General features: G+C 42.1%; 1 protein-coding gene across 4 annotated transcripts in view; it reads left to right on the forward strand.

Moving 5' to 3' along the window:
- Positions 1 to 27,495, forward strand: part of TBXAS1 (thromboxane A synthase 1) — a 197,746-nt gene that overhangs the window by 29,398 nt on the left and 140,853 nt on the right. For all 4 annotated transcript variants that reach the window (XM_005550924.5, XM_045388252.2, XM_074036134.1 and 1 more), the window contains exons 2-3: positions 14,185 to 14,278; positions 17,487 to 17,539. In XM_005550924.5, coding sequence (XP_005550981.2) covers positions 14,185 to 14,278; positions 17,487 to 17,539 — 147 coding nt within the window. The remainder of the gene's footprint in view (positions 1 to 14,184; positions 14,279 to 17,486; positions 17,540 to 27,495) is intronic.

The following is a 27,495-nucleotide window of genomic DNA, read 5'->3' on the forward strand; positions in this document are numbered from 1 at the left end:
ATGATGTACATCAATTGCTTTGTTCTATTTTTACAATAGAAACACAGGTTGTGTGTGTGTTCGGATGGTGGCACTACCATTTGCTGTGCCTTCATCATTCTTCTCATTAATTCTCACTGGGACAGAAGGGCAAGACACTTTCCCAGGATCAGAATCCTGGGATTGGCTGCCTGGATTTTCTTTTCTTAGTTTTTTTTTTTTTCTTTAAAGAGGCAGGGTCTCTTTCTGTCACCCAAGCTGGAGTGCAGTGTGATCATAGCTTACTGCAGCCTCTACCTCCTGGGCCCAAGTGATCCTCCTGCCTCAGCCTCCCAAATAGGTGGGTCTACAGGCACGAACCACCACACCTGGCAATTAAAAAAAGTTTTTATTTGCAGAGGTGGGGTCTTGTTATATTGCCCAGGCTGGCCTTCAACTCTTGGCCTCAAGCAATCCTTCTGCCTTGGCCTCCCAAAACACTGGGATTTGGGAGCCACCACACCTGGCCTTGGGCTGAATTTTCTTCATTCAAATGGGATGGGCATTTTAAAGCACACTTGAGAAAGTAGAACATATTCCATTTTAAGGCAGTTTCTTTGCAGTGCTTCCTCTCACACATCAACCCCATGCTCACTCTTCCCCATGGCCTCCAGGTGAGCCATCTGTTCCAAGGCAGCAACCTTTCCAGTGCCTTCACCTGCTATGGCACCACATCATGGCTGTCATTTATTGTGCCAGCTTTGACACCTCTGTTCTCAGTTTAATGATTGTTCTGGGGATGGAACCTTCTTGGAGGGCCCTGCTTTGTTTTAGTTTTTTTCCAGATTAACTTTGGGGGACATAATAAGCGGAGACCATTTACTGTTTTTTAAGGCTCAACAAATATCCAATAGTCAGACAGAAGAGTGATCAAAATAGAAAGCATGTATTTAAACTGGCACTGACAAGTGACAGGGGATGCCTCGTAGCCACAAGGATCATAATGTAAATGCTTAATTAACTGTTTGTCAGTAGCCGTTGAATGTCTGTCTGGTCCACTAGGCTATTAGTACCACAGGGCCAGGGCATACAGGCATGGTCCCTGCAGCATCCTGGTACCCGGAACTCCGCACTCCCCTAGCACCATGCTCGGTATCTGTTCTCTGGCCATGGTCTTAAACTATCAGCTGAGCCCAAGCAGCCTAGCAGACCACATTTTGATTGTGTCTTGCTTGGACCATCCTTGAGAGTCATGTCTTCGTGGCAATGTCCCATAGACTGTGAGTGGTGAGTGAGATCACTTTAGAAGGTACATGGACTTTAAAAATCTTTCATTATAAAGCATTTATTTATTTTATTTATTATTATTATTATTATTATTATTATTTTATTTTGAGAAGGAGTTTTGCTCTCGTTGCCCAGGCTGGAGTACAATGGCATGATCTCGGCTCACCGCAACCTCTGCCTACCGGGTTCGAGCGACTCACCAGCCTCAGCCTCCCGAGTAGCTGGGATTACAGGCATGCGCCACCATGCCCAGCTAATTTGGTATTTTTAGTAGAGATGGGATTTCTCCATGTTGGTCAGGCTGGTCTTGAACTCCCAACCTCAGGTGATCTGCTTGCCTCCGTCTCCCAAAGTGCTGGGATTATAGGTATGAGCCACTGTGCCCAGCCCAAAGCATTCATTTTTTAGCATTAGTTTTTAATTTATGTAAGCGATACTGATTTTCATGTATGATCACGACATAAAATTTCCTTTTAAAATGAATTCATTTCACTTTATCTAAAAGAAATTGGGAAGTAAGTAATAGTACAGGCAACTTGCAGATATGGCCAAAATTATAAAGGTGTTATACTAATAACTGAATTTAGAAGATTAAGGCCTTAATACTCATTGAGACTTATTGCCTCAATTGGCTTTCTTGCCCTGAAGGTTAGGATAAAAATGGAGAAGTTAGTTAACTCTCTGAAATACAATAACCATCAACTAGATACCTTTTTAAAGGAATTGCAATATTTTCTTTATAAAACATACTTTAGCCAGGTGCGGTGGCTCACACCTGTAATCCCAGCACTTTGGGAGGCCGAGGGGGGTGGATCACTTGAGGTTAGGAGTTCAAGACCAGCCTGGCCAACGTGGTAAAACCCTGCCTCTACTAAAAATACAAAAATTAGCTGGGCACAATGGTGCATGCCTGTAGTCCTAGCTACTCAGGAAGCTGAGGCATGAGTATGGCTTGAACCTGGGAGATGGAGGTTGCAGTGAACTGAGATTGTGCCACTGCACTCCAGCCTGGACAAGAGAGCAAGACTCTGTCTCAAAAACAACAACAACAAAAGTAAAAAACATATATTCTTGGCTGTTTCAGGGGTGGGGCTACCAAAGCCTGGTTAAGTGCTGCCCAAGGCAGAGGCTGGTGCTGGTGAGCTCTAGGCTGGCCTTCCCCGCTCCACCCCCTGCAACTGTACCGTGCACTATTCAGTTCTGTAGAAACGGGAAGCTCAGGGTAACTCACAGTCCCCACCCCAGACACTTCTTCTTTTCAGGCACATTTCAAAACAAAATCAGGATCTATATACAAGATAAGTTGGTGTAGTAGCTGAATATTGGCCCCCTAAAATGTCCACATCCTAGCCTCTGGAACTTGTGAATGCAACCTTAGACGGCAAAAGTGATTTTGAAGATGTGATTAAGTTTAAGGTCATGAAATGGGGTAAGTATTCTGAATTGTTTGGGTGGGCCCCAGGTGTAATCACGAGGTCCTTATAAAAAGGACACAGGAGTCGTCAGAGCGAGAGAAGGCAGTGTGAGGACTGGAAGCAGAGCTGGACGGTTATGACCATGAGCCAGGGAGACAAGGAGTGGACACCCCCTACCGTCTCCAGAAGGAGCCAGCCCTGCGGACACCTTGCCTGTAGACCAGCGAGGTTGATTTTGGACTTCTGGCCTCCAGACCTGTCAAAAAATAAATTTGTGTTGTTTTAAATCCCTCAGCTTGTGGCTACTTGTTACAACAGAAATAAAAAACTAATACAGTTGGGAAATATAACTTCACCTAAAAATATTCCTTCACAGCCGGGCGTGGTGGCTCACGCCTGTAATCCCAGCACTTTGGGAGGGTGAGGCGGGCCCATCACTTGAGGTCAGAAGTTCGAGACCAGCGTGGTCAATATGGTGAAACCCCATCTCTACTAAAAATACAAAAAATACCTGGGCGTGGTGGCGCATGCCTGTAATCCCAGCTACTCGGGAGGCTGAGGCAGGAGAATTGCTTAAACCTGAGAGGCGAAGGTTGCAGTGAGCTGAGATCGTGCCATTGTACTCCAGCCTGGGCAACAAGAGCGAAACTCTGTGTCAAAAACAAACAAACAAACAAAAACTCTTCACTTCTGACAGGATTCTGCATATTGATCTGTTATGTAAGACACTTACTATACATATCAACAGGGTCTCCCTCTGTTGCCCAGGCTGGAGTGCAGTGGTGTGATCATAGCTTATTGTAACTGTGAACTCCTGGACTCAAGCGGTCCTCCTGCCTCATTCTCCCAAGTAGCTAGTACTACAGGCATGCATCCCCACACCTGGCTAATTAATTTTTTTTTTTTTAGAATTTTTTTTTTTTAGCATCTCATTTTGTTGCCCAGGCTGGTCTGAACTCCTGACCTCAAGTGATCCTTGGCCTCCCAAAGTGCTAGGATTACAGGAGTGAGCCACTGTGCCTGGCCCATTTAAAATAATTCTAATGGCAAAGGATTCAATTAACAAGTCTCAAAATCGATGTAAGTTTTGCACAGGCATTCACGTGGCTGAAGTACCAAACATGTTATCATGAATTAAGTGTGTAACATCTGACAACGGTGACACATTTTATTTTTGTGTTATTGTGAACTCATGGATTCAAAATATGTTTGATGTGTTTTGATCCATTGCAATTATTATTTTATTGAGCAAATTGTCCATGTATCAGTCTTGCTGGCCTGAAGGCAAGGTGTCAGGCAGGTTGGTTCCTTCTGGGGGATCCAAGGGAATATTGGTTTCTTGCCTCCTTGGTTCACGGTTGCTTCACTCTAATCTCTGTTTCCAGGCATCATGTTGCCCAAAGTAAATGAGTTAATGATGTATAATCCTCTAACTGGGAGGGACAGGCATGTCTTAACCCATTATGCAATCTGCTGTGTCTCAAGTGTTTCTGACTTGAGGAGTTGGTGGATTGTGATTGCAATGGTGATGTAGATATGATTGGGAGACAACAGATTTAGAGGGAAAATTAAGATCAGATTTAGATTAAGTGTAAAATGCCTAACAGATAGTCAAAGCATCCATCAAGTTGGAAGTTGGATAAAGAGGACTGGAGCTCAGTGGAGAAAATGGAGCTAAAGATGTGGAATTATTGACTTATAGATGGTATTGAAGTGATGGGAGTCAACATAACGAAAGGAACCAGCAAAGATGGGGAGGAGCAGTCTTTGAGGTAGGAGGAGTGGTGTCATGGAAACAGGGAAGAGAGTGCTTCAGGAAGGAGGAATGTTCATCTCTATCAAAATCCTACTGAGGGATCAGTAAAGAAATCATGGGATTGATAAGATCAAAATCATCAATGATCTTGATAAGGGCAGCACCAGGGAAGTTGTGGGTACAGAAGCTTAGTTGGAGTGGGTGGAGGAGAAACTAAGGGCACAGAAGGGGAGAAAGCTGTCTAGACAATGCTTTCAAGGAGTCTTACTGGGAAGCAATGAAGAAAAATAAAGTAATGGCCGAATCCAAGGAGTTTGCCTTTTGTCCTTTAAGATGGAAGAGACTAGAATATGGATGCTGATAGGAATGATCCAGTCGAAATGGAGAAATCAATGCAACAGAAAGGAACAATAATTGAGAATAATGAGTAAGGACAAGGACCAAAACTATCAAGATTGGCTTTAGATAGGTAAAGACTCTCTCCCTCTCTCTCTCTTTCTCATCACGATCATCGGTTCATTAGTATCTGTTATTAATACACTTTTGGTTTCTAAGCAACCTGCCTTTTTCTCGGTATATTGTCTGCATGTTCTCATGTGGTGGTTTATCCACAAAGTCTTAGCCTAGAGGACAGGAAGGGACAGTAAGTAGGGTTAGTGAATAACGGCACTTGTCTGAAATGTGGCTGACTTCGTTTTAACTCTGACTCAATTGCTTAGCAGCACCTTGGGTACATTATTTACCTCCTAAGCTTTTATTTCCTAAACAATAATATAAGAATAGTATTTATTTCTATCCTTATATGATTATTGGAGGGCTTGTACAAGACAGTATATAAAAAGTACTAAGCGTAGTGCCTGAGACACAGAAAACTAAAAACTACTGTAAATTATAATAATAGTAATGATTGTATAACTCTTGTATGTCAATACATGTATAATGTATTTTTCTTGTGCAGTGACAAAGTTATTGTTAGGCTAATGACTGCAATGACTATGTCTTTGTGGTACCTACATTACTGGTGAAAGAACTAAACACCAGCCAGATATTTATGTATTTACTGAGTAGTCTTCTATTTTTTTTCCAGAGGGGCAAAGGTTATAAGCGGTCTCTTTTTCTAGGCCTTAGGCAACAAATTATAATGGCTGTCATTCATAAATCTTGTATATGGGGCTGCACAGAACTGAAAAAACAATAGGAAGGTCTTGTAACTCGAACATATCTGTTCTTCTGAGGTTTGCATGTGTGCATCTTACAGCACATTAATATTCAGAAGTTTCCTATTGGAATGCAACTATCACACAATAAAACCACTACATTAAAAAATGTATGGAATGCAGCTAAAGAACTACTTAGAGGAAGATTTATAGCTTTAAATGCATTCATTGAAAGCAAGTGAACTAAACTATTAACTTAAGAAGCTAAAAGAAAACAACAACAAGGAACAAAGTGTCAGCCACCCCCCAAAATAGAAGGAAGTCCACAATCAAAATATGAGCATAAATCAATGAACTAGAAAACAACAAAAATCAGAAATGATCAACAAAGAAAAGGTTGGTGCTTTGAAAAGATAAATAAAAATAGATAAACCCATAGCATGACTAATCAAGAACAACTTTTCCAGGCAGACTAGGAGTAGGAGGAAATATCTTCAACCCAATAAAGGATATCTATGAAAACTCTAAAGCAAAACCTCACACTTAATTTTGAAACATTAGCTGCATTTCTACAGAGTCAAGAACAAGAAAAGGATGCTTCCTCTTCCTGCTTCCTTTTTGTACTAGAGATTTTAGCCAATGTAATAAGAAAAGAAAATGAGAAGTCAGACAAAAGGATTAAAGAGAATGGACTGGTGTTATTTGCATAAAACATCATTATCAGCAAAGGAAATCAAAGAAATTCCACATGTAAACCAATAAAACTAATCAGAAATTTCAGAAGGATCATTGATTACAACACTGGCATTAAAAAAAAAGTGCTCCTATAAATGAGCAACACCAATAAATGTATGTAAATAGCAAAAAGATACTCTTCTGTGCACAAAATCATAAGTATTACTGAAGGACAGAGAGAATAAAATCAACAGAGAGATACAACACATTCATAGGTGAGACAAATTGATGTTGTAATAATGTTGGTATGTTCTAAATTAATGTATAAATGTAATGCAGTTCCAAAACAATCCAAATAACATTTTTTCATCAAATCGGACTAATTCTAAAACTAATATGAAAACATAAGTTATAAAAATGTATTTTATGGTAAAAGGAATTTGAGTAAGAGAAAAAAAGACAAAAAAAGATAATAAAAAGAAGTAATCTGTAAAAAAGAGAAAAAAACTGTGTATTTTAGAGTTATAATAATTAAAATAGTGAAGCATTAGCATAAGCTAGATAAATTGATCAGAATAGATCCAAGCCCCATACTACTAAAGAGCACGATAGAAGTGACATTATAAATCAGTGGGTAAAAGGGAGCAGTGCAGCAGGCACACTGTCCCTTTGCCAACCCCTTGGAGGATGTAATTGGCTGTGGGACAGGATTATTTTACCAGGGTCCCACTGAGATCGCAATTCTGTTGAGCCACCTCTCATTGTAGGATCTGGCTCAACACACCCTCTGATGATTGATTTGGCTTCTCAAGTACCTGGAAAGGAGGTACTCTAAGAAGGAGATGTCCGATTCTTATTGCTTGGAAAAAAATACTCACAATTATAAATTTGTAAATGAACAGTCTTGTTTGCAGGTTGTATTTTAGGAGCTAGCCTAGCTACTACTGACATGTGAGTGAGTGTGTATCAGATGATTTCCAGCCCTGAGGGCAAACTGAGATTGAAGTCTTCAGGGAATGGAGAGGGGGCTGAACACGAGGATGAGGATGCCAGGGTGGACATGAGGTGCTAAAAGGGAAACTGAGAAGATCTCATGTGTAAAGTCTGTATTGCACCATTCCCCCCTGCCCACCCCCTCCAGGAACATCTGCCTTGAGGCATGATTTAAGTAGTTTCAATCCTTACAGTTTCTCTGGTTGTGGGTGTGGGTGAGAAATGGGACAAGGATAAAGGGAATGGAATTTACAGTCAACTAACAAGGCTGTGGTTAGCTATTAGCTAAGTCAGTGAAAACTATTCAGATTTATCTGCTTGTCTTCCTCTTCACACCCAGATATGTGCATGAAGTCAGCTTGCAGTCACCTATCAATGATTGCTCATTTTCCAACTAATTTTTTAATCAGTTAGTGCAGCACAATTCTGCCTGCCACCTAGATAAACCATACTGTGGGAATGAGAAGGAGGGAGGAGGAGGAGGAGGAGGAGGAGGAGGAGGAGGAGGAGGAGGAGGAGGAGGAGGAGGAGAGGAAAGAAGAAAGGAAGGAAGGAAGGAAGGAGGGAAGGAAGGAAGGAAGGAAGGAGGGAGGGAGGGAAGGAAAGGAGGGAAGGAAGGAAGGGAGAGAGGGAAGGAAGGAAAGGAGGGAAGGAGGGAAGGAAGTTAGTTAATAATGTCAAAGTTGTGAAATATTTTTGAGAATGAGAAATGATAGGAAAATGTGTTTTCTCTCTCTAGTAAGGAAATAGATGCAGCCATCAAAATACATTGATGTAGCTACCAAATTAGAAAAAAGTTTTATGAGAGCACTTGGTGCAAAGGATACACCGACAGTAGGACTAGCTGGGACAAACTTTATGGAAAGCAATTATATATTACATACCAGTGTTTAAAACCAGTGACTCATGGATCTCAGGTCAAGAAAATCTTCATGCACAAAGTGTGGGAAAACCTCGACGCACAGAAATGCTAACTGTAGCAGCATAACTCAAAGTTATATTTCTAAAATATAGAAAACACCCTATTTGACAATAAGAATGGCTTAGTAAATTGTAATCTGTCTATAAGAGCATTATTAAGCAGCCATAAAAATGATATTTATAAAGGATTAATAACATGGAGATGTTTTTCCTTATGTTAAATGAAAAAGGTAGAAATCTGGATAAACAAAGAAAAATAAGCCAGGCACAGTGGCTCTTGCCAATAATCAAGGCACTTTGGGAGGCTGAGGCAGGCAGATCACTTGAGCCCAGGAGTTTGAGACCAGCCTGGGCAACACAGTGAGACCCTGTTTCTACAAAAAAAAAAAAAAAAAAAAAAAAAAATTAGCCACATGTGGTTGCGCACACCCGTAGTCCTAGCTACTTGGGAGGCTGTGGTAGGAGGATCACTTGAGCCTGAGAGGTAGAGGCTGCAGTGAACTGAAATCACACCACTGCACTCCAGCCTGGGCAACAGAGTGAGACTGCTAAAAAAAAAAAAAAGAAAAAAAATAGAAATATAGGAAAAATATAGAGAGAGAATGTAATAGCAAACATAAAAAATACACAGAGTAAAAAAACCGAGAGAGTGACAATAGAAAGAGAGTAGGCTTTCTCCCTGACAGTTCTAGCTTTTGTGTTCAAATTTCTGTGAAGCACTTCAAAATGTGTCTCGGAAAGCCAGCAAACCTCACACTCTGCTTCCATTTCTTAACAAAACCTTTTGAAAAGGCATCAATTTAAGGATCTATTTCTAATAAAGCTTCTGATGTGGCCATGATGTGCAATGGAATTGCTGGCAAAGCCCACGAAGGCCATGCACGTTGAAACCATAGAGTAACCATGACAAAGGGCTTCTCTTCTCCAAAGTGCAGGACAGTGGGTAACCTGGCACCGCTGGGCTTCACCTGTTCTTGGAGCATCACAATTTTTACCCCCGGAGAAGCGCTGTTTGCCAAGGGAAACTTCACCGTTTCAAATACATCAGCTGAAGTTTTTGAAAGCAGTGCACCAAGTAGGAATTCTTTGGTAGTGACAGTGAGGATGTAATGACCGAACGGAGGTCCTGGCTATACCCTCCTCCCGCACAATTCAGGAGAAGGCAATTCCTGGAGGAAGACAATTTCTGTTTTCTTTTGTTCCAAACCTCAATCAGTTTGACCATCTCCTTAATATGTGATTCATCAAAATAGCCCTAATTTATCAGGAGTGGCTTCTTTGGCTAAACAATGGGCTAAGCACCCATGTTAAATCCATCAAGAGAAGGTTTTAGGCTGGGTGCAGTGGTTCACGCCTGGAATCCCCACACTTTGGAAGACCAAGACAGGCAGATCACCTGAGGTCAGGAGTTCAAGACCAGCCTGTCCAACATGGTGAAACCCTGTCTCTACTAAAAATACAAAAATTAGCCTGGCGTGGTGGTGTGCGCCTGTAATCCTGGCTACTCAGGAGGCTGAGGCAGGGGAATCGCTTGAGCCCAGGAAGAGGAGGTTGCAGTGAACTGAGATTGTGCCACTGCACTCCAGCCTGGGTGGACTGGAGTGAGACTCTGCCTCAAAAATAAATAATAAATAAATAAATAAAGAGAAGGCAGAGGAAGATAAAATACAGGAAATTTTCCAGCCTTTACAAATTGAACCTGATTTTGGAAATGATCCAGTGGCCCGATTTATTTTGAGAATGGACAGTAAGTTGTGCTGCTGGCACTGCAGTATTTGTGTCCTGTAGCATTTAATGACCTCTATCGTTGTGAAAATAAAACCAAAAGATGCTGTCTGAAGCTATATATACTTTACATTGCCATTTTCCAACTTAAGTATCCTTGATGTAAACAATGACAGGTGTCCTTAACCATAACTGTGGGATACATTTGCATTGATTCACATCAAAGGAAACCCATTGTAAACATCAGAACATGGTGACTGCCTGATCATTGCATATTACCTGCTTTACACAGTAGCACCCCTGGCCACCTGCACTTTTTAAATTGGCACAGGACTTAATGGCACAATTTGGTGTAAAAGGATTTCTTTTTTACAATGACAATTTTTTAAGTAACAGGAAGATATTTAAAAACAACTTTTCACTGACCCTGTAAGACTCACTCATAGGTGTCCCTAGTGTACCACTTACCTAGGGCTGCCATATCAAAGTACTACAAACTGAGTGGCTGAAAACTCCAGAATTTATTTATTTATTCATTCATTTTTTTGAGATGGAGTTTTGCTCTGTCACCCAGGCTGAAGTGTACCGGCACAAAAATGGCTCACTGCAGCCTCAAACTCCTGGGCTCAAGTGATCCTCCTATCCCAGCCTTCCAAGTAGCTGGGACTATAGGTGTGTGCCACCACATCTGGCTAATTTTTTTTTTTTTTTTGAGACGGGATCTTGCTTCATCGTCCTGGCTGGAGTGCAGTGACACAGTCTTGGTTCACTACAACTTCCACTTCCTGGGTTCAAGCAATTCTTATGCCTCAACCTCTTGAGTAGCTGGGATTACAAGCACGCACCACCATGCCCGGTTAATTTTTGTAATTTTTTGTTTGTTTGTTTTTAGTAGAGATGAGGTTTCACCATGTTGGCCAGGCTGACCTCAAACTCCTGACCTCAAGTGATCGACCTGCCTCGGCTTCCCGAAGAGCTGGAATTACAGGCATGAGCCACCACAACGAGGCTCACTCAGCTAATTTTTTTAATGCTTTGTAGAGATGAGGGTCTTGCTGTGTTGCCCAGGCTGGTCTCAAAATCCTGGGCTCAAACAATTGTCCTACCATCGCCTTCCAAAGTGCTAGTTTTATGGGCATGGGACACCACACCTAGACCACCAGAAATGTATTGTTTCACAGTTCTGGGCCAGAAGCCTGAAATTGAGGTGTCTGCAGGGCTATATATATATAGGGGAGAAATCTATAGGGGAGAATCCTTCCTTGCCTCTTCCTAGTTTCTAGTGGTTTGCTGATCATCTTTGACATTCCTTGGCTTGCAGTGGCCTGACACCTCTCCCTGCTTTCATAGTCACTCAGCACTTTCCTGTGAATCTCTGTCTTCACATGGCCATCTTCTCATAAGGACACCAGTCATACTGGATTGAGGGGCCTCTGTACTTCAGTATGACTTTATTTTATTTATTTATTTTTTTGAGACAGAGTCTCACTCTGTCACCTAGGCTGGAGTGCAGTGGTGCAATCTTGGCTCACTGCAACCTCCTCCTCCCAGGTTCAAGAGATTCTCTTACCTTAGCCTCCCGAGTTGCTAGGATTACAAGCATAGAACACTACACCTGGTTAATTTTTTGCATTTTTAGTGAGATGGGGTTTCACCATGTTGGCTAGGCTGGTCTTGAGCTCCTGGCCTCAAGTGATCTGCCTGCCTCAGCCTCCCAAAGTGCTGGGATTACAGGCGTCAGCTGCCATGCCCAGCCTATATGACTTCATCTTAACCAATTACATTTGCAGTGACCCTATTTCCAAGTAAGGTCACATTCTGAGATTAGGACTTCTGAAGGTTAGAACTTCAACTTAGCTTTTTGATGGTGATACAATTCAACCCACTACACCTGGGGTTCATGGATTTTGGGTTAAGAACGTGTTGAGACAGTCTGAGGGCAGCCGGGGGACCCTGAGACCAGAGGGTATGAAACCAGAGTACAGAGAAGGAAGTGGTAGCAAGACAAATGGAACCCATTTTGCTATTTCGCCCATAAATTTGGTGGCAATGATCTCTCCCTGCAGATTTGGGTGCAGGGACTTGAGTTACTGATGGCAATATTTGGCCAGTTTCCAGTTGAAGATGCTCAAGTTCCAGATTAGAGTCGAGGCTACAAAGGGAAGTTTGTGGTGGTGTCCAGGACACTCTCTGCTGACGCCATATGTTTGAAAATGTCTGAATTTTGTGCATAGACACACTAGCAGTATTTTCATAAGTGGAGTTACATAATTAGGGCATGGACTTGCATAATAATTAGCATGTGTAATTAGGCACAGACTTCTTGTCCTTTAGACAATCAAGACATCTAATTACAAAATTAAGATGTAATTATGTGGTCCAAGGTCTACATCTTTTTTTCTACCCATTAGAGATTACATTTAGAAAATAATTCAAAAAAAGTTGATGAAGAAATGAACATAGACAGTGATTTGAGGATGTTAAAGAAAGTGGTAAGTGGGCTGGTAAGTTGCCTTTGGTCCTTCCTCTCAGTTGTAAGGGGAATTATTTAAAACATTATAGTCCACTTGAAAGAATAACTTTTACCAACTGTGCTGTCAACCTTCGGTACTCACACTAATGAAGAGGAGTGTTGGTATGACTAATCCATGGCGTTCACGCGTGGCTCTTGAGTGTGGTTTGTAATCACACTTGAACATGGACCTAAATGTGATGTACTGGGAAGTCATTCAAACCTATTAATGGAGCCATCCGGTAGAAATCTTAGGACAGCTTGGGATAGAGGACATCCTGCCTTCCTGTTCTGCCCTGATTCTCCTTTGTGACCACTTTAAAAATCAACTCATTGGCCAGGTGTAGTGGCTTATGCCTTTAATCCCAGCACTTTGGGAGGCCAAGGCAGGGGGATCGCTTGAGGCCAGGAGTTAAGACCAACCTGGGCAATATAGAGAGACCCTGTCTCTACAAAGAATCTGAAATACTAGTTGAGAGTGGTGGCACGTACCTGTAGTCCCAGCTACTTGGGAGGTTGAGGCAGGAGAATCACTTGAGCCCAGGAGTTTTAGGCTGCAGTGAGCCTCCACTGCACTCCAGCCTGGGTGACAGAAAGACACCCTGTCTCTAAAGAAATAAATAGCACACTGTTCAGAATAATGCAAACCAGCGCTTAAGCTGTGTTTCCTTTCCCTGAATATTTGAGTATTTTTATTTTAAGTACTCCTTATTGACTGCAGGTGGGAAAGATCAAAGACTATAGCAAATACTCTGTCCTTCAAAAAAGAGTGATTCTTATAGCAGTAATAGTTGAGTTTCAATACACACAGAAAGCTAGATTGTGCTGATAGTCTCCATGTTTTTCCTTGCCCTTAAATTGTGATTTGACTGATCTCTGCGTGATGCTAAACAACCAGTTTGACTCATTAATTTTGCTGAACTAACTGAACTTTTGACCTAATTGGCTGCTGGTTAGGGATCAGAGCCATATGTGCAGGTTTTTCTAAGCCAGTTCTGACTTTAACTGTGTTATCCCTCTGTTCCTATAAACTGTTGAAATACCGTAGTAATTCCCATGTTTTGACAACCACACGCTCTTCTCAGACTGCCGCTTTCTCCTGGAAAGTGGCACAGAAATCTGTCGGACCACGCTTCCTGATTTTTGGTTAAGAAAATATGCTTCCCATATGGTTGCAGGCCAAGAAAACAAAGACTTAAAGAGGTTGTAAGCATTTCGTGATAGGTCTTCTCCTCATGGCGCCTTCCCTCCGTTCCTATTTTTCATATTCTCTATAAGGCCAGGGAATGTGGTGAGGGACAAATTATGTGGGTGGCAGGGAGGGGTTAGTCTTGACCATGAAAGTACCCACATTTTCACAGGGAGCTTTTGCCATTCTTAGTTTTTTTTGTTTTTTTTTTTTTACCTTGCCTTCTGAGCAATTGCTCATGATAGATTTAGAGGCAAAGGAAAGAAACTGGAGAGAGGGACATTTTTAAAACAATTTATTAAGAGGAATTCTAGATCAGAGATGGGCAGTTGGACTACATCGTCTCTAAGGCATCTCCGGCTCAGAGGTTTCAGGATTCCTTGATTTCCAGCTGGTCACTCAACAGGAGGTTGACTGGACTCCTATTCTACTCACTCAACTCTGGGCCTCTAATTTTTCGTTTCTTAAATGTGGTGACTGGAAACCTATTCTTTTGCCTTTACTTCCAGAGATCTCAGTACTTCCAGTTCCTAACAGAGCCTAAAGCATGAATGCAACTTCATCTCTCAGCTTTTGAAATCCGCTTTTCCCTCCAGGTACTCCACGTCAGCATTCTCAAGACTGGAGAAGTTAGGCCTCAGACATCCCAAGCCTTCTCCTTTTATTGGAAATTTGATGTTTTTCCGCCAGGTAAGAGCTGTCTTCCATTGGCATCCATCATAAAATATGCTAAGGGCCGGGCATGGTGGCTCATGCCTGTAATCCCAGCACTTTGGGAGACCGAGGTGTGTGGATCACCTGAGGTCAGGAGTTCGAGACCAGTCTGACCAACATGGTGAAACCCCGTCTCTACTAAATACAAAAAATTAGCTGGGCCTGGTGGCACATGCCTGTAATCCCAGCTACTTGGGAGGCTGAGGCAGGAGAATCACTTGAACCCGGGAGGTGGAGGTTGCAATGAGCCGAGATTGCCCCATTGTACTTTAGCCTAGGCAACAAGAGCTAAAATCCATCTCAAAAAATAAAATAAAATAAAATAAAATATGCTGAGCCCAGGACAGGCTTTCTGCATGAAACGTTGGTCTTGTCCAGGTCCCCACACCTCGAGTGGTAAAGGTATTCTGTGATGCCATGATCCCTCCTCTACTAATATGAATTTTTATGTGATGGCAAGAATCTATTTCTTACCACTATCAATATGTATTGAGTCCTGTCATCCATTCACTTACCCATTTCCCCCAAATACCATGTATTGAGTGTCTAAATACACAGACCCTAGAGTGTAGAAGAAGAAATTACTTGTGGCCTCAAGCGCACCGTCAAATGATGGCGTGCAACACCAGATGAGATACACCCTAGCACTAGATAGGGTAGTATAGACGGTAGCTGTGGTCTTCTGTCAGAGGAGAGGGTGATCTGTCAGGGCTACAATCATCCTAGGGAACTTCCTGAAGAAGGAGGTCCTTCAGGGGCTGCGGACATAGAGACGAGGATACACACACCAGGTGGGCGGCACCATATATGTGAGTGCACCAACATAAGAATGACGGCTCAGGTTGACCAGCAGCCTGAACTAACTAGAGGCCAAATGTTAGGGTGCACTGGGCAGTGTAGTTGGGTGAGAGAAAGGGGGACTAGATGCTTACAGGATAGGAAGGCAAGTGAAGAACTATTTGTGTGTTAACATTTTTGAGAAGGAGAGGGACTTTGAAATGGACTACACTCTGCAGGGAAGAAGAATATAGGTTAGTGCTGTAGAACCCAAATGTTGCTGAATCCCAGGGGTGAAGCCACGATGGCTCGGACTAGGAGGTGATAAGAGTGAAAAGAGATGGATAATTGGGAGCAAAATGAGGAACTCTTGTGACAAATTAGTGTAGAGAATTCAAGGCAAAGTGAGTGAAACATAAGTCTAAGCTTTGAGCCAGGGGAACGGGGAGAATGGCCGTGGGTTGTCGGAAATAAAACGTTGCGCAGGGGAGTGGTTCAGGGAGAAGATAAGTTTTTGCCAGAGTGACATGCCAGTGGAAATGGCCAGCAGACATTTGTAGATATAGGTCAGGACTTTATGGTCTACGGTTATTTTTTCTCACATTCGGTTTTCTCAGAAGCCAGATGGCTTATTCAGATAAGTCACGGGGACACTGACTCCAGACCGAACACCAGGAGCCAGAAGACCCTGCATGGGAAGAACCACCAAGCCAAACAAAGGCAGGAAGACTCCATTTGGGACAATCCTGATAATATCTCTTCAACGTCTCTAGAATTTCCCCATCCCTACCTCCGGAAAGGCTGGTCCTTGGCACTAGATAGAAAAGAAAGCTGCTCTTTCTGTCGTTTTCTGCTCCCACCTTCCTAATCATTTCTTTTCCATTCCTTTCTGTGTCCATCACCTTTTCCATGATTTGTCATTGTTGTTTCTGTCTTTCTAGTGTTTTTAAACACCTTCTCCTCTCATCTCTCTCTCTGGGGTGGGCAGTTCACAACTTTTAAGCTCACAAACAACAATCTCAATGAGGCTTCCTGTTAGCCCCTTGAAACAAGTGTGAAGAAATTTTAAAGTGTCAAGATAGAACAACAAACCAGATCGGAAAGCTAAAGAAAATGCATTTCACACATTTCTGGGGGGAAACGATCAGTTGTATTCCGCGGAGTAATTAATTTGGTATTAACATCCTGAGGAAAACAGCGTAGCTGTCGATGTGAGGAGAACGCTATGCTCCTGCCTCTGGAGAGCCTCCACATATGCTCCTTTGCAGCCCGCCATCCTCACAGCTACAAGCCCTGCCAAGTTCTTTCTAGAACATAGTAATTTCGGTGACTATTTTTATATTCATATATGCTTTCCTTGATGTATGGCAAGCTTACACTGCAGAATTCAGTAGATTTAGTGGGAAAGGCATGTGTTTCCATGCAGGACATCCACACTTCTAACCCCTAACTTTCCACCTTCATTCCACCCCTTATGTATCTGCCACATACTCCTTTCTCACAACACAAATCTACCATTTGCCACCCCCCACCCCCACCCCAACTCATGAGTATTTTCAGGTCTAGTCCATTCCCACCACACAATGGATCTAGCATTTTCCACCCCTCCTTCAACCCAGCTACACTTCTTTCCCATTATAAAATGTGTCTAGCCAGGCACGGTGGCTCACACCTGTAATCCCAGCACTTTGGGAGGCCAAGGCAGGCAGATGACCTGAGGTCAGGAGTTCCAGACCAGCCTGGCCAACATGGTGAAATCCTGTCTCTACTAAAAGTACAAAAATTAGCCATGTGTGGTGACACATGCCTGTAATCCCAGCTACTCAGGAGGCTGAGGCAGGAGAATCGCTTGAACCCGGGAGGTGGAGGTTGCAGTGAGCTGAGATCACACCACTGCACTCCAGCCTGGGTGGCAGAGCAAAACTCTGTCTCAAAAAAAAAAAAAAAAAAAAGTGTCTAGCATTTTGTCTTATATATCTCAAACATGTTGAATTTAATTAAAGTTTAACTTGAATGAATCATGATAATTCAGAATTTGTGACAATTTTGATAGACTCAGTAGAAGTTACATATAGTGGCAGTAAAAAGGGCCATATGATAATGCTAAATCAAATTTCAGAGGGCAATGTTATAGTTGAGAAAGCAAACTTTTTGAATATTTTAGCAGCAAGTATTCATAAGTAGTTTAAGAACTGGTGATCTCTCCTGTCCAAGACTTTTATATGGCCATTTTTTAAGCCGTTTGTTTATTACAATATTTCAAAGTACTTGAAAGCAATGTAACTTCCATTCTTTTTTATTGTTTCTGTAATTGTGTTCTTGCTGTTCCAGATTTTTTTCTGAATAAGTTTGAATAATTGGAATTTTGCTTAATCTTATTCTTACTATAGCGCTGTGTTTTCTTCAGGGTTTCTGGGAAAGCCAAATGGAGCTCAGAAAGCTGTATGGACCTCTGTGTGGGTAAGAAGGACACTCAACATTTCTATTATGTACGATATTTTGATTTTCACATGTTGAACTGATACGGAAGAAATGCCAAGATTAGGAATTTGTATATGTTTCTATTTTCCAAAGGGCCCACAAAGAGGGTGTCCTGCAGTACAGACAAGGCTTCTAGAGAAGACCCTGGGGTTGCCCATGGGGGAACTGTGCTGGCCCGAAAGAATACCACTTTCCAGGCTTTGCAGCCTTGCTGGGCCGGGCACATCATCATCTCCCCCTGCTGTGCTGAGGGTTGTTGCCACGGGATGTGGTGGCCCCCTTGCCTCAGAGCACAAACTGTCCAACTTGCCTTGATGGTGCGCAGCAGTTCATATCCCATGAGCGTATCTGAACCTTACTCAGACTCGGGTCCTTCAGCCCATGGGGAAAGTGTGCTGCCAGCAACATGACCGTGTAATTTATCACCCAGTCCAGTTCCCTTTTGAAAGTGAAAGGAAGTGCTATTAATAACTACCCCAGGATGACCGTGTCAACTAAGACTATCCCGGATATGCTGGGGCATATGGTCACCCTAGTTCTTGGCTGTGTAAAGTAATATAGCCCTTCTCTTTATTTTCCCTGAATTTCTCCTCTTTATGCTCCTTCGTTTCTAAAATTCCAGATTCTGGTGAGCAAACGCACATTTAGACCACTTACTCTATTCAAGATTTAACAGGCTTGAATTGCATTGATTCTCAACATGTGTCTTCCCACACTGAAGTCCTAATCATTTCAGTCGGTTTTCACACAGCTTCTCCTCAGCCACTGAGCGATTTTTTTTGCAGCTTTTCCTAGACCTCTGGGTCAGCGATCACTTTTGTAGGTGCATTAAAGTTCTCCTGTGTTGCTGACGTACATTCCAATGGGCTCCAGTGATTTGGGGGTCCTGTCTCCATAGGATTCGTGATGTCTGTTCTCCTGATACCATGTTTGAAAGGGATTGGCTTGTCCTCTTTAGGGAAATGGCCCCACCTAGGAGGGCCATAGTTTCGGTCAAGTTCTTCTACCTACTTTTTGGTTTGCTATGTGGCCCTGAAAAAGTAACAAATTAAGATGTTAAGATGCTCTCTGTATTAGTCATTGCTGCATAATAGACTACCCCAAAACTCAGTGACATAAGCAACAATTTATGATTTATCATGTGTCTAAGCGTCAGCTGGAGTTGGCTGGCCTAAGCTGCACTTGGCTGGTTGGCTCTGCTGGACTTCTGGGTGTATCTGCTGGGGAGGTTTCATGTGGGTCACCAAGGCTCTGCATGTCTCTCATCCTCCTTGGAAGTGTAAGCTCGGCTGGCAGGTTCTCACGGTAAAGGCAAAGACTCAAGAGAGGAAGGCTGATGGTGCAAGAACATGATACATTTCTGCTGCATCATTTCAGCTTATACCCTATTGGTCAAACCAAGTCACATGGCTAAACCCAAGATGTGGGTAGGAGAGCACTGTGGCCACTTTGAAGCCAAAGCAAGGCACCTGGCCCAGTCTGACACTCATGGAGCAGGGAGGTGTACTCCTCGGAAGGATGAGTGGGGAGGCAAGGCATGTCTTTAAATAACAAGCAGCCCTACTGCACTCCCTAAGATCTCTTTCAACTTGGCCTTCACTTACTTTTTAATTTTTACTTTTTAGTGCATAACTTCTTGCTTTAAGTGGGATAGGTGCTCGATAAAGGCTGAAGAGAGTGAACTGTCTACCTTTCTCTTACCGTTGTGTGGTTCTATTGCTTTTTTGTTTTGTTGTTGTTGTTGTTTTGTTGTTGTTGTTATTTGTTTGTTTTTGAGATGGAGTCTTGCTCTGTCGCCCAGGCTGGAGTGCAGTGGCGCGATCTCAGCTCACTGCAACCTCTGCCTCCTGAGCTCAAACGATGCTCCTGCCTCAGCCTCCCGGACAGTGGCCTCCTGCCACCATGCCTGGCTAATTTTTGTATTTTTAGTAGAGACGGGGTTTCGCCATGTTAGCCGGGTTAGTCTCAAACTCCTGACCTCAAGTGACCCGCCCATCTTGGCCTCCCAAAGTGCTGGGATTACAGCGTGAGCCCCCGCGCCCAGCCTATTGCTTTTTAAAGCTTCTCATTCCAGCTCTTTCTTTCCAACAGTCTCATTCTGCAGCTGACTTGGCAATGACTTAGAGACTGTCTCATGTGCTTCTGAGACACAGCACTGACTCAGAATGACGGTGCCTTCACCAGAATCAGAAAAAGTCCTGACTGAGTTTGAATTCTAGGAACCACTTTTCTTGAGTGCTTCTTGTACAGATATCCAAAGTGGAGCCTTTGGGTATTTAAAAATAATTTTTAAATGCCAGATGAAGAGTTTAAAGGGCACTGTATGAACCAGTTGTGTGTGTGTGTGTGTGTGTGTGTGTGTGAGAGAGAGAGAGAGAGAGAGAGAGAAGGAGAGAAAAAGAGAGAGAAGGAGAGAAAGAGAGAAAATGACAGGGAGAGAGAAAGAGAGAGAAAAGGAGACAGAAAGAGACAGAGAGAAAGAGAGAGAGAGAAGGGGAGAGAGAGAGAGAGGAGAGGTGGAGCGAACTGGTTTCCTTGACAACAGGATATCCAATCAACTTTTTCCTCCAACTTTAACTAAGTTAACACAATTTATCCTTTTCATTTCAAGAAAACCTAAATCATAGGGAATGATTTCAAATGAGGTTATAGAGATCAAAATTGCAGTATCATCTCCATCCTTTGTTCCCACTTCTAGTGAAAAGGAAAAAAGAAAGGTGATGGCATAATTTCTTCCTATAAAGCTATCAACTTTCCTCCTTTGGAAAAAAAAGATGAGCCATAAAATGCTGACTTCTTTTTAAATGTGTCTACTCCCAGATTTAGAGGCAATATGGTGGCGGTGTAAAAATGAAAGGGTTGAACCAGTCTAAGTTGAATGTCTTTTCTAACTCTAAATGTTATTTTCTTACTGCTTAAATTTTAGCAACGTAGTTTCACTGATTGGGAATGGACTATGCTCAATGAACAACAAAGACTCTTCTTGCAGAGAACAATTTAATTTAAATTACATTAGTTTTTAGGCTACTTTTATTACCAGGAAATATAATCAATCCCAGCTTGATCCTCTTAAAAACTGAAATAATAGATTGATTCATCATTTGACAAGTGAAATGCCACATTACACTGTTGATGTCATGTAGAGATGCGTAGGGCCTTTAGATGACAGCTTGGCACTGAATGTTGGGAGAAAAATGGGCAGGGCAAATCTCACTGCTCTAGACTGGAAAGCCAAATATGATGACAATGTATACTTATTATCTGGTTGTCACCCTAGCAACTCAGAGTTTGAGGCTCAAAACTGGAAACTGACTCCTTACTCTATCCCCTCCCCCACTCCCTGCCATGGGGACAATAGGGCTGGAGAAGGTTTCCATCAGGATGGGCAGATAACATCGATGCTTATCGTTACCACCAACACTGCCACCACCACCACCATCACCACCACCATCATCAAGAACAAAATATCTTCACCAAGTGTCTACTTATGTAGCCTGGTTTGCCAGGTTCTGTGTAAATAAAACTACACACGGTGTCTCTGCCTTCTTTGAACTTGAATGTAAAGCAGGAGGACTGGTGTGGATACCTATACAACTATTAGTCGTGGGGTACCTGGTAAAAAACTCTCCTGAATTGCACAGCAGCCTGGCCACATACCACAAAGAAGGCAAGGCTTTATTGCTTTGGATAACCTTCATTGATTAATGATTACTTGTTATCTCCTTCAGGCTGAGAATGAGCCCCAAGTTGGATTTATATTCCCTCCCAAACTCTGTAAGAACAGAATCAACGTTATCATCATACATTGGTGATTGAATATGGTTTATATGCAATATATATCAATATTGAATATAAACATATATTGATATATATTCAATATATCCTGTTTGGATAGAGATTATATTCCCTCCAATTTGTAGCTGGACTTTGTAACCCAGTAGATGATAAGCCTTATTAATTACTTATAGTTAAGTAAGAATAAATACTTACACAGCACCCTAAGTTTAGATCCTTAGCAACTCCTAAAGGCCCCCATTCAAAGCTCCTTTTCCCTTTATTTCATTGTTTTGTGTGTGTGTGTGTGTGTGTGTGTGTGTATGTGCATTGTTTTGTTTTATTTTGATTTTTTGAGGCAGAATCTTGCTCTGTCATGCAGGCTGGAGTGCAGTGGCACGATCTCAGCTCACGGCAACCTCCACCTGCCAGGTTCAAGTGATTCTCTGGTGCCTCAGCCCATGAGGTTGCTGGGATTACAGGCATGTGCCACCATGCCCAGCAAATTTTTGTATTTTTGGTAGAGACAGGGCTTCACCATGTTGGCCAGGCTGGTCTCAAACTCCTGACCTCAAGTGATCCACCTGCCTCGGCCTCCCAAAATGTTGGAATTACAGGCATGAGTCAACATATCTAGCCTATTTGATTGTCTTTTAAATGTTTGCTCTATTGTTCTACTTTTACTTAGCCTCATCCCCGTTTCTTCTTCCCCCCACATCACTTTAGTTTTTATCTTGGCTCCCTCTTGTTGAACTTGACTTTCACACTTCCTGGCATCCATCACCTATGCCGCTCCATTTTGGTAAGTGGCACTTGCATCCCTGGATCCCTTCATGATGCTGGCCTTGTTGCATAACCTCATATACTCCCATCGGAGCATCACATTGTAGGTAGTAGGTAAGCATGAACTTTGTACAGAATTCATAAAGTACAAATGAATGTAAGAAAAAAGTACACTTGCTCCCACCCTAGGGCCCAGCTGCTCCTTCAGAGAGGCAACCTCTGTTAAACATTTCTTTATAGTCAAATGGATCATATATAATACATGCTGTTCCTTACCTTGCTTTGTTCATTAATGGTATTTAGGAAATTGTCTCATTTTGCTTCATTCATTCCTGTTAAATTATGTAGTATTTTTAAGGATTTTCTTGTATGAATGTATCCTAATTTTTAAAACAAGTTCTCAATTGATAAACATCTCTTACTTTTACAAATATCATTGCAGTGAAGATTTTCATATACACATCATAGATGTCTGGGGTTAGCATGCAAGATAAATTCCTAGAAATGGAATTATTAGGTCAAAGATGGTCTATGTTTTTAATTTTGATAAATATGACCAAATTGTTCTCTCTAGGGATTATATCAGTTTAGACTCCCATAAATATGCATATTTTCCTTCCATACTTGTCACTAAAATGTGTGGTCACAATTTTAAATCTGTACCATTTGATGGTATATTGCTGCAATTTCAAGGTGCATTTCTCTAATTATGAGCAAGTTTGAGTATCTTTTCCCATGTTTAAAATGCAGTGTATTTTGTTTTGTGAGGGATCGTTTGGCACTTCTCTGTTGGGTTATTGATCTTTTCCCGCTTTATTTGTAGAAGCTCTTTGCATATTAAAGAAAGTAGCCTTTTATATGCCTTAAATATTTTCTCCTCTTTATCATTGCCTTTGACTTTGCTTATTATGTATTTCTTCCAATCAGAAAACATTTGTTTCTGTGTTGTTGACTTTAATTGATTTTAGCAGTGTCTACATTTTGTATCTTACTCAGAAAGGTTTTCTCCACCAAGGATATTTTTTCATAAACTTCCATTTTTCTAGTTTTTTAAATTGTATTTTTAAAACATAGAATGTTTGACATATGAGGAATTTGTTTGGAAGATGGAGTTAGGGACACACCCTTTTTTTCCCCCCAGAGGGTAGAGTTCCATCTAAAAATTCATCCTTTTCCAATTGATTTGAAATGTCACTTTTATCATTTATTAATTCCTAGGTGTATTTCTGACTTCTCTGTTCTGTTGTACTGCTTAATCACAAGCCAGGGCTGCACTGAATATCCTTATCTGGATGTCACGCTTGTAGCTTCTTGTACCTAGCTGCGGTAGGGTGTTCTAAGAACATCTTTGTAATATCAAAGCCTGAAGCAATCTATCTCCCAAAGAACCTTAGGTCCCATACTGAAAAAAAAAAAATCAATTTAGCAAATAAATAAGCCTTTGGTATAAAGGGCCTGACACTTAGCTTCAAAGTTCACACCACAGGAGGGGGAGGTGTCTCATATGCCTCCAAGTTGGAGGTTTTTAGCACCATTTTTTAAATTTAATTAGCTAGCATGCATGAACTAATAGCACCTTGTCACCAGGCAGTGAGGAAGTTGAGAACTTTGGGATACATAAGGAAAAGCATGTGGCATCAGCAATCAAAATAACAAGGTCGTTTCAACACTTTTTAAAGCTCAGTTTCCATGGTGCCATCCATTAGGAGAGTTTGTGTTCCGGAAGTGACTAAGGTGTGAACACTTTTCATGTAATTGCTCTTAACTATCATGTTTATGTACTATTTAGATGGGGTTGAAGAACAGCATAGAGATGGTTTACTTTAATACTGGCAGATGGCTATGTCATCCACTGTGGGAGATTTCCTGGCCTACCACTATGGATCAAGAACCACAGGAGTTGAAGGGCTCTGAAAGACTCACCTGTTGGACGTGCTTGATCTTTGACTTAGACAATCTGAGACATCTGAATTCACTGGGCCTGAAAATGTGGCTGAGGACAGGGTAGGGTGGAAACTATTGCTGATTTGTCCAAGAAAACACAAGTATTTAGACTCAAATTGGGCAGCTGACACCTAGAGATAGCCCTTGCTTTTAAACTGGACTGAGCTCAGTAGAATCGTAGATGTTGAAGAATGGTGGAAATTAAGCCATCGTTGCATAAGAGCATCCCAGACACTGATGCTAAGGAGTCAAACTTTAGGTTTTTGCAGCTGATATAAAGTGCAAGCCTCAGTATGAGGCTCATTTACTAAATGTTTGACCCAAAAATGTGGCTCAATTCTGAGAGGAATTGATGAAAATGAAAATATGCTATGATCGTTGAGAAAACACAATAGCCTTGAAACAGTGGAATTAAACACAGAAGTTCTGAATTATCCTAACATCTCTGGCCATGAGGCCAAACTGTGGGCAATATTTGGGTCCCCTAGCTTGGTGAAAGCTGGCTTTCATGAAAGCATGGAAAGCAAAGTTGTGCATTGCAGTTCCCAATAATGTGAATCTGAAAGCAAAATTCATGTGAGACCATCATGATGGTCTGTAGGTCATAATTATTGAGCATCATTCAGTGAGTGAAATATCAATATTCTCACTGGTCAAAATAGCTTAATCATGAACACTAAGCCTGTAAGAGCACATTTTTTAAATGACTGGAATTCACTACACTGCATTATTGCATTTTAGGGGGCCATTATTCTCTAAAAGTGAATGCCCCGACTTAGTGTGCTGATGTTTTAGGAGGCCTTGGAGAATAGGAGGAAAGTTGTCCACAGGACGGCTATCACCAAGCCAAGCACTCTGCCCAATAGGTGGAATTATCAAAGGAACAATTGTCCAAAGATAAGTGGCTTAGACCAAAGAGATGGAGGAATTTGATTTGAGTCCTACTTTTCTTGAATGAACCATTCATAGATTCTTCACCCTTACCTGCTACCAACATGATCTCGTTATACCAAATAGTGTATTGCTACAAAGCTTCCGTGCTTTCTTATGATTTAAGACCACCTTCTTTCCTAGTCTTGATCCAAAGACCCTTCTGAAGTTTATCTAATTTTCTGGACTTCTGACTTCTTGTTTCAGCCCATTTATTTTATACCAGTTCATTTCCCCCATCCTCTTTTTTTTTTTTTTTTTTTTTTTTTTACGGGGTCTCACTCTGTTTCCCAGGCTGGAGTGCAGTGGCGTGATCTCGGCTCACTGCAAGCTCTGCCTCAGTCTCCAGAGTAGCTGGGACTACAGGCGCCCACCAGCACGCCGGGAGAATTTTTTGTATTTTTAGAGGAGACGGGATTTCACTGTGTTAGCCAGGCCCTCCATCCTCTTTCTATAACAGCATGTGGGTGATGGTTGTCGCATATTTTAATGACTACTGCTGTCCAAGTCTTTGTGACCCACTCTCACAAAGATCAAGAACCTGTATTAATTCCCTCTTCTTTGGGTAGAAACATCCAACAGGGCATGATAGCTTACAATAGAAATCTGCGGTTAAAATCCCAGCTTCAACTTTCTTTCTCTCTACTGCTTGTTACCTTTCACTTCCCCTCTCCAGCTTTAGTTCTCTTAGATGTAAAAGGTGGGATTTGGACTAAGTCGGTGACTTTGACACTGTTTAATCACAAGCCTCAGTAAATAATATATTAACCACATTGTTATCTAATACACACACATACACTTGAAATAAAAGTTTTACAGAAGAATACCTTATTCACAGTATAAGAACCACTTTGTTCTATTCTATTGTATTGTATTCTACCCATAAAAAATAAAACATTTACAAGCTGGTCACAGCCCATTAAATTGATTTCATGACCACTAGTGAGTCAGAATCAGCAATCTGAGAAGCAAAGGGCCAGATGATATCTGAAGTCCTTTCCAGTCATAAACTGGATGACAACAAGCCAATGACACAGTCCCTATCAGTGTGCATCAGAAAATTGTTAGAGGCCCTTGTGTTTGCCTCTTTGTTGTTTAAGATTCTGAGAAACCTCTGACAAAATCACTACAAGCCCGCTGTTCGCCACTGAAGCCGAATTCTAGCGGAAGCACTCCTCCTGCAGAGACCAGGCTCCCGCACCTGACTGTGGGCCCAGGCTGGGCACCTCCCACCCTATGGCACCTTCTTATTCTTTAAAATCACAAGTTCAACTATTATTGAAATTATTTCCAAGCCTTAACTCGGAATCATGCTAAGAAGCTAACACAAATATATTAATTGACCATTTGAGACATCTCTCTGTTAGATTTTTGCATTGGGTGTAAATATCTAAGTAATTGATGTGGATATCTTCTCCCAGGTAGGTGTGGCCAGCTGATTACTTATTCCCAGGGAGTTGGAGCAGCAGGAAGGAACGGTCTGGAAACTGGAAATAATCCCATTTGCCGGCGTAAGCTAGCTATGGAAAACTGACCAGGCTGTGGGTACCGAGAGAGCAGCTTCCTGCTACTTCCTGCTGTGGGTGAAGGGCCGCGTTTAAAGACTAAGACGGTGCTCCCTCTTCTAGCAAACACTGGCCACAGTGGACAGTCCAGGAGAGAGCTGTGCACCGGGAAGGTGTCAGCTGGACAGTAGTCAGGCATCCAGGAGCAGCGATGAGGCAGCTGTCAGTGGACCCCAGGGCCCCACTGGTGGGTGGTTCAGGAAACTGAGAAGCCCCCAGCCCTGAGAAAGGAGTTTAGGTAGTACAGCAGGGTCTCAGCGGGGAGGGGTTTGTGGACGAATCAGGGATTGACATTCAGTTCTAAGACTCACAGCATCATGGGAGGCCCAGGACTCAGAAGCCAGACCTAATCTCCCGTATCAGTCAGGGAGGAAAGGTCCATTGTAGTTGGAACAGATCCATGCCGGGGAGGCATCCAGTCTCATGATGTGTGGCTGGAGGTTGTTCCTGCTTCTGGGGCCAGGGCTGGGTCTGCAGGTGAGGGACAGAGCACCTGGCTGAAAAGGAGAGAGGACTGCAGCGGCTGGAGCATCAGCCACAGATTTTTAATTTTGCATTCCTTGATATTCACATCCAAAATCTACCGTGGAGAACTGTGTATCACGTTCAAGGTGGAAGGGAACTAACTCATTCCTCATCAGTAACTATCGAATATGGCATCAGTACCTTCTTTATTCTCTAAGTGACAGCTCTGTGCAGATGTGTTCCCAATCAATAGAATGTCTCAATTAAAGTTGCATAAAAGCTCTATTTTGAGCTAATATCTTCAAATAATAAATTCCATATTTAATTGAAGTGTACCTGCAACACATCCAAGTTGTTCAACCCAAAATGCGTAATAGAGGATGTAAAATAGTCATGAATCACTGTGACATTTGTCAAGACATTCTCCCATCTGGAAGTAGGTCCAGAAAGCACATGGCTTTATGCATATATCTT

This window comes from Macaca fascicularis, chromosome 3 (genome assembly GCF_037993035.2).
Source record: "Macaca fascicularis isolate 582-1 chromosome 3, T2T-MFA8v1.1".
In the NCBI taxonomy this organism is placed as follows: Eukaryota; Metazoa; Chordata; class Mammalia; order Primates; family Cercopithecidae; genus Macaca; species Macaca fascicularis.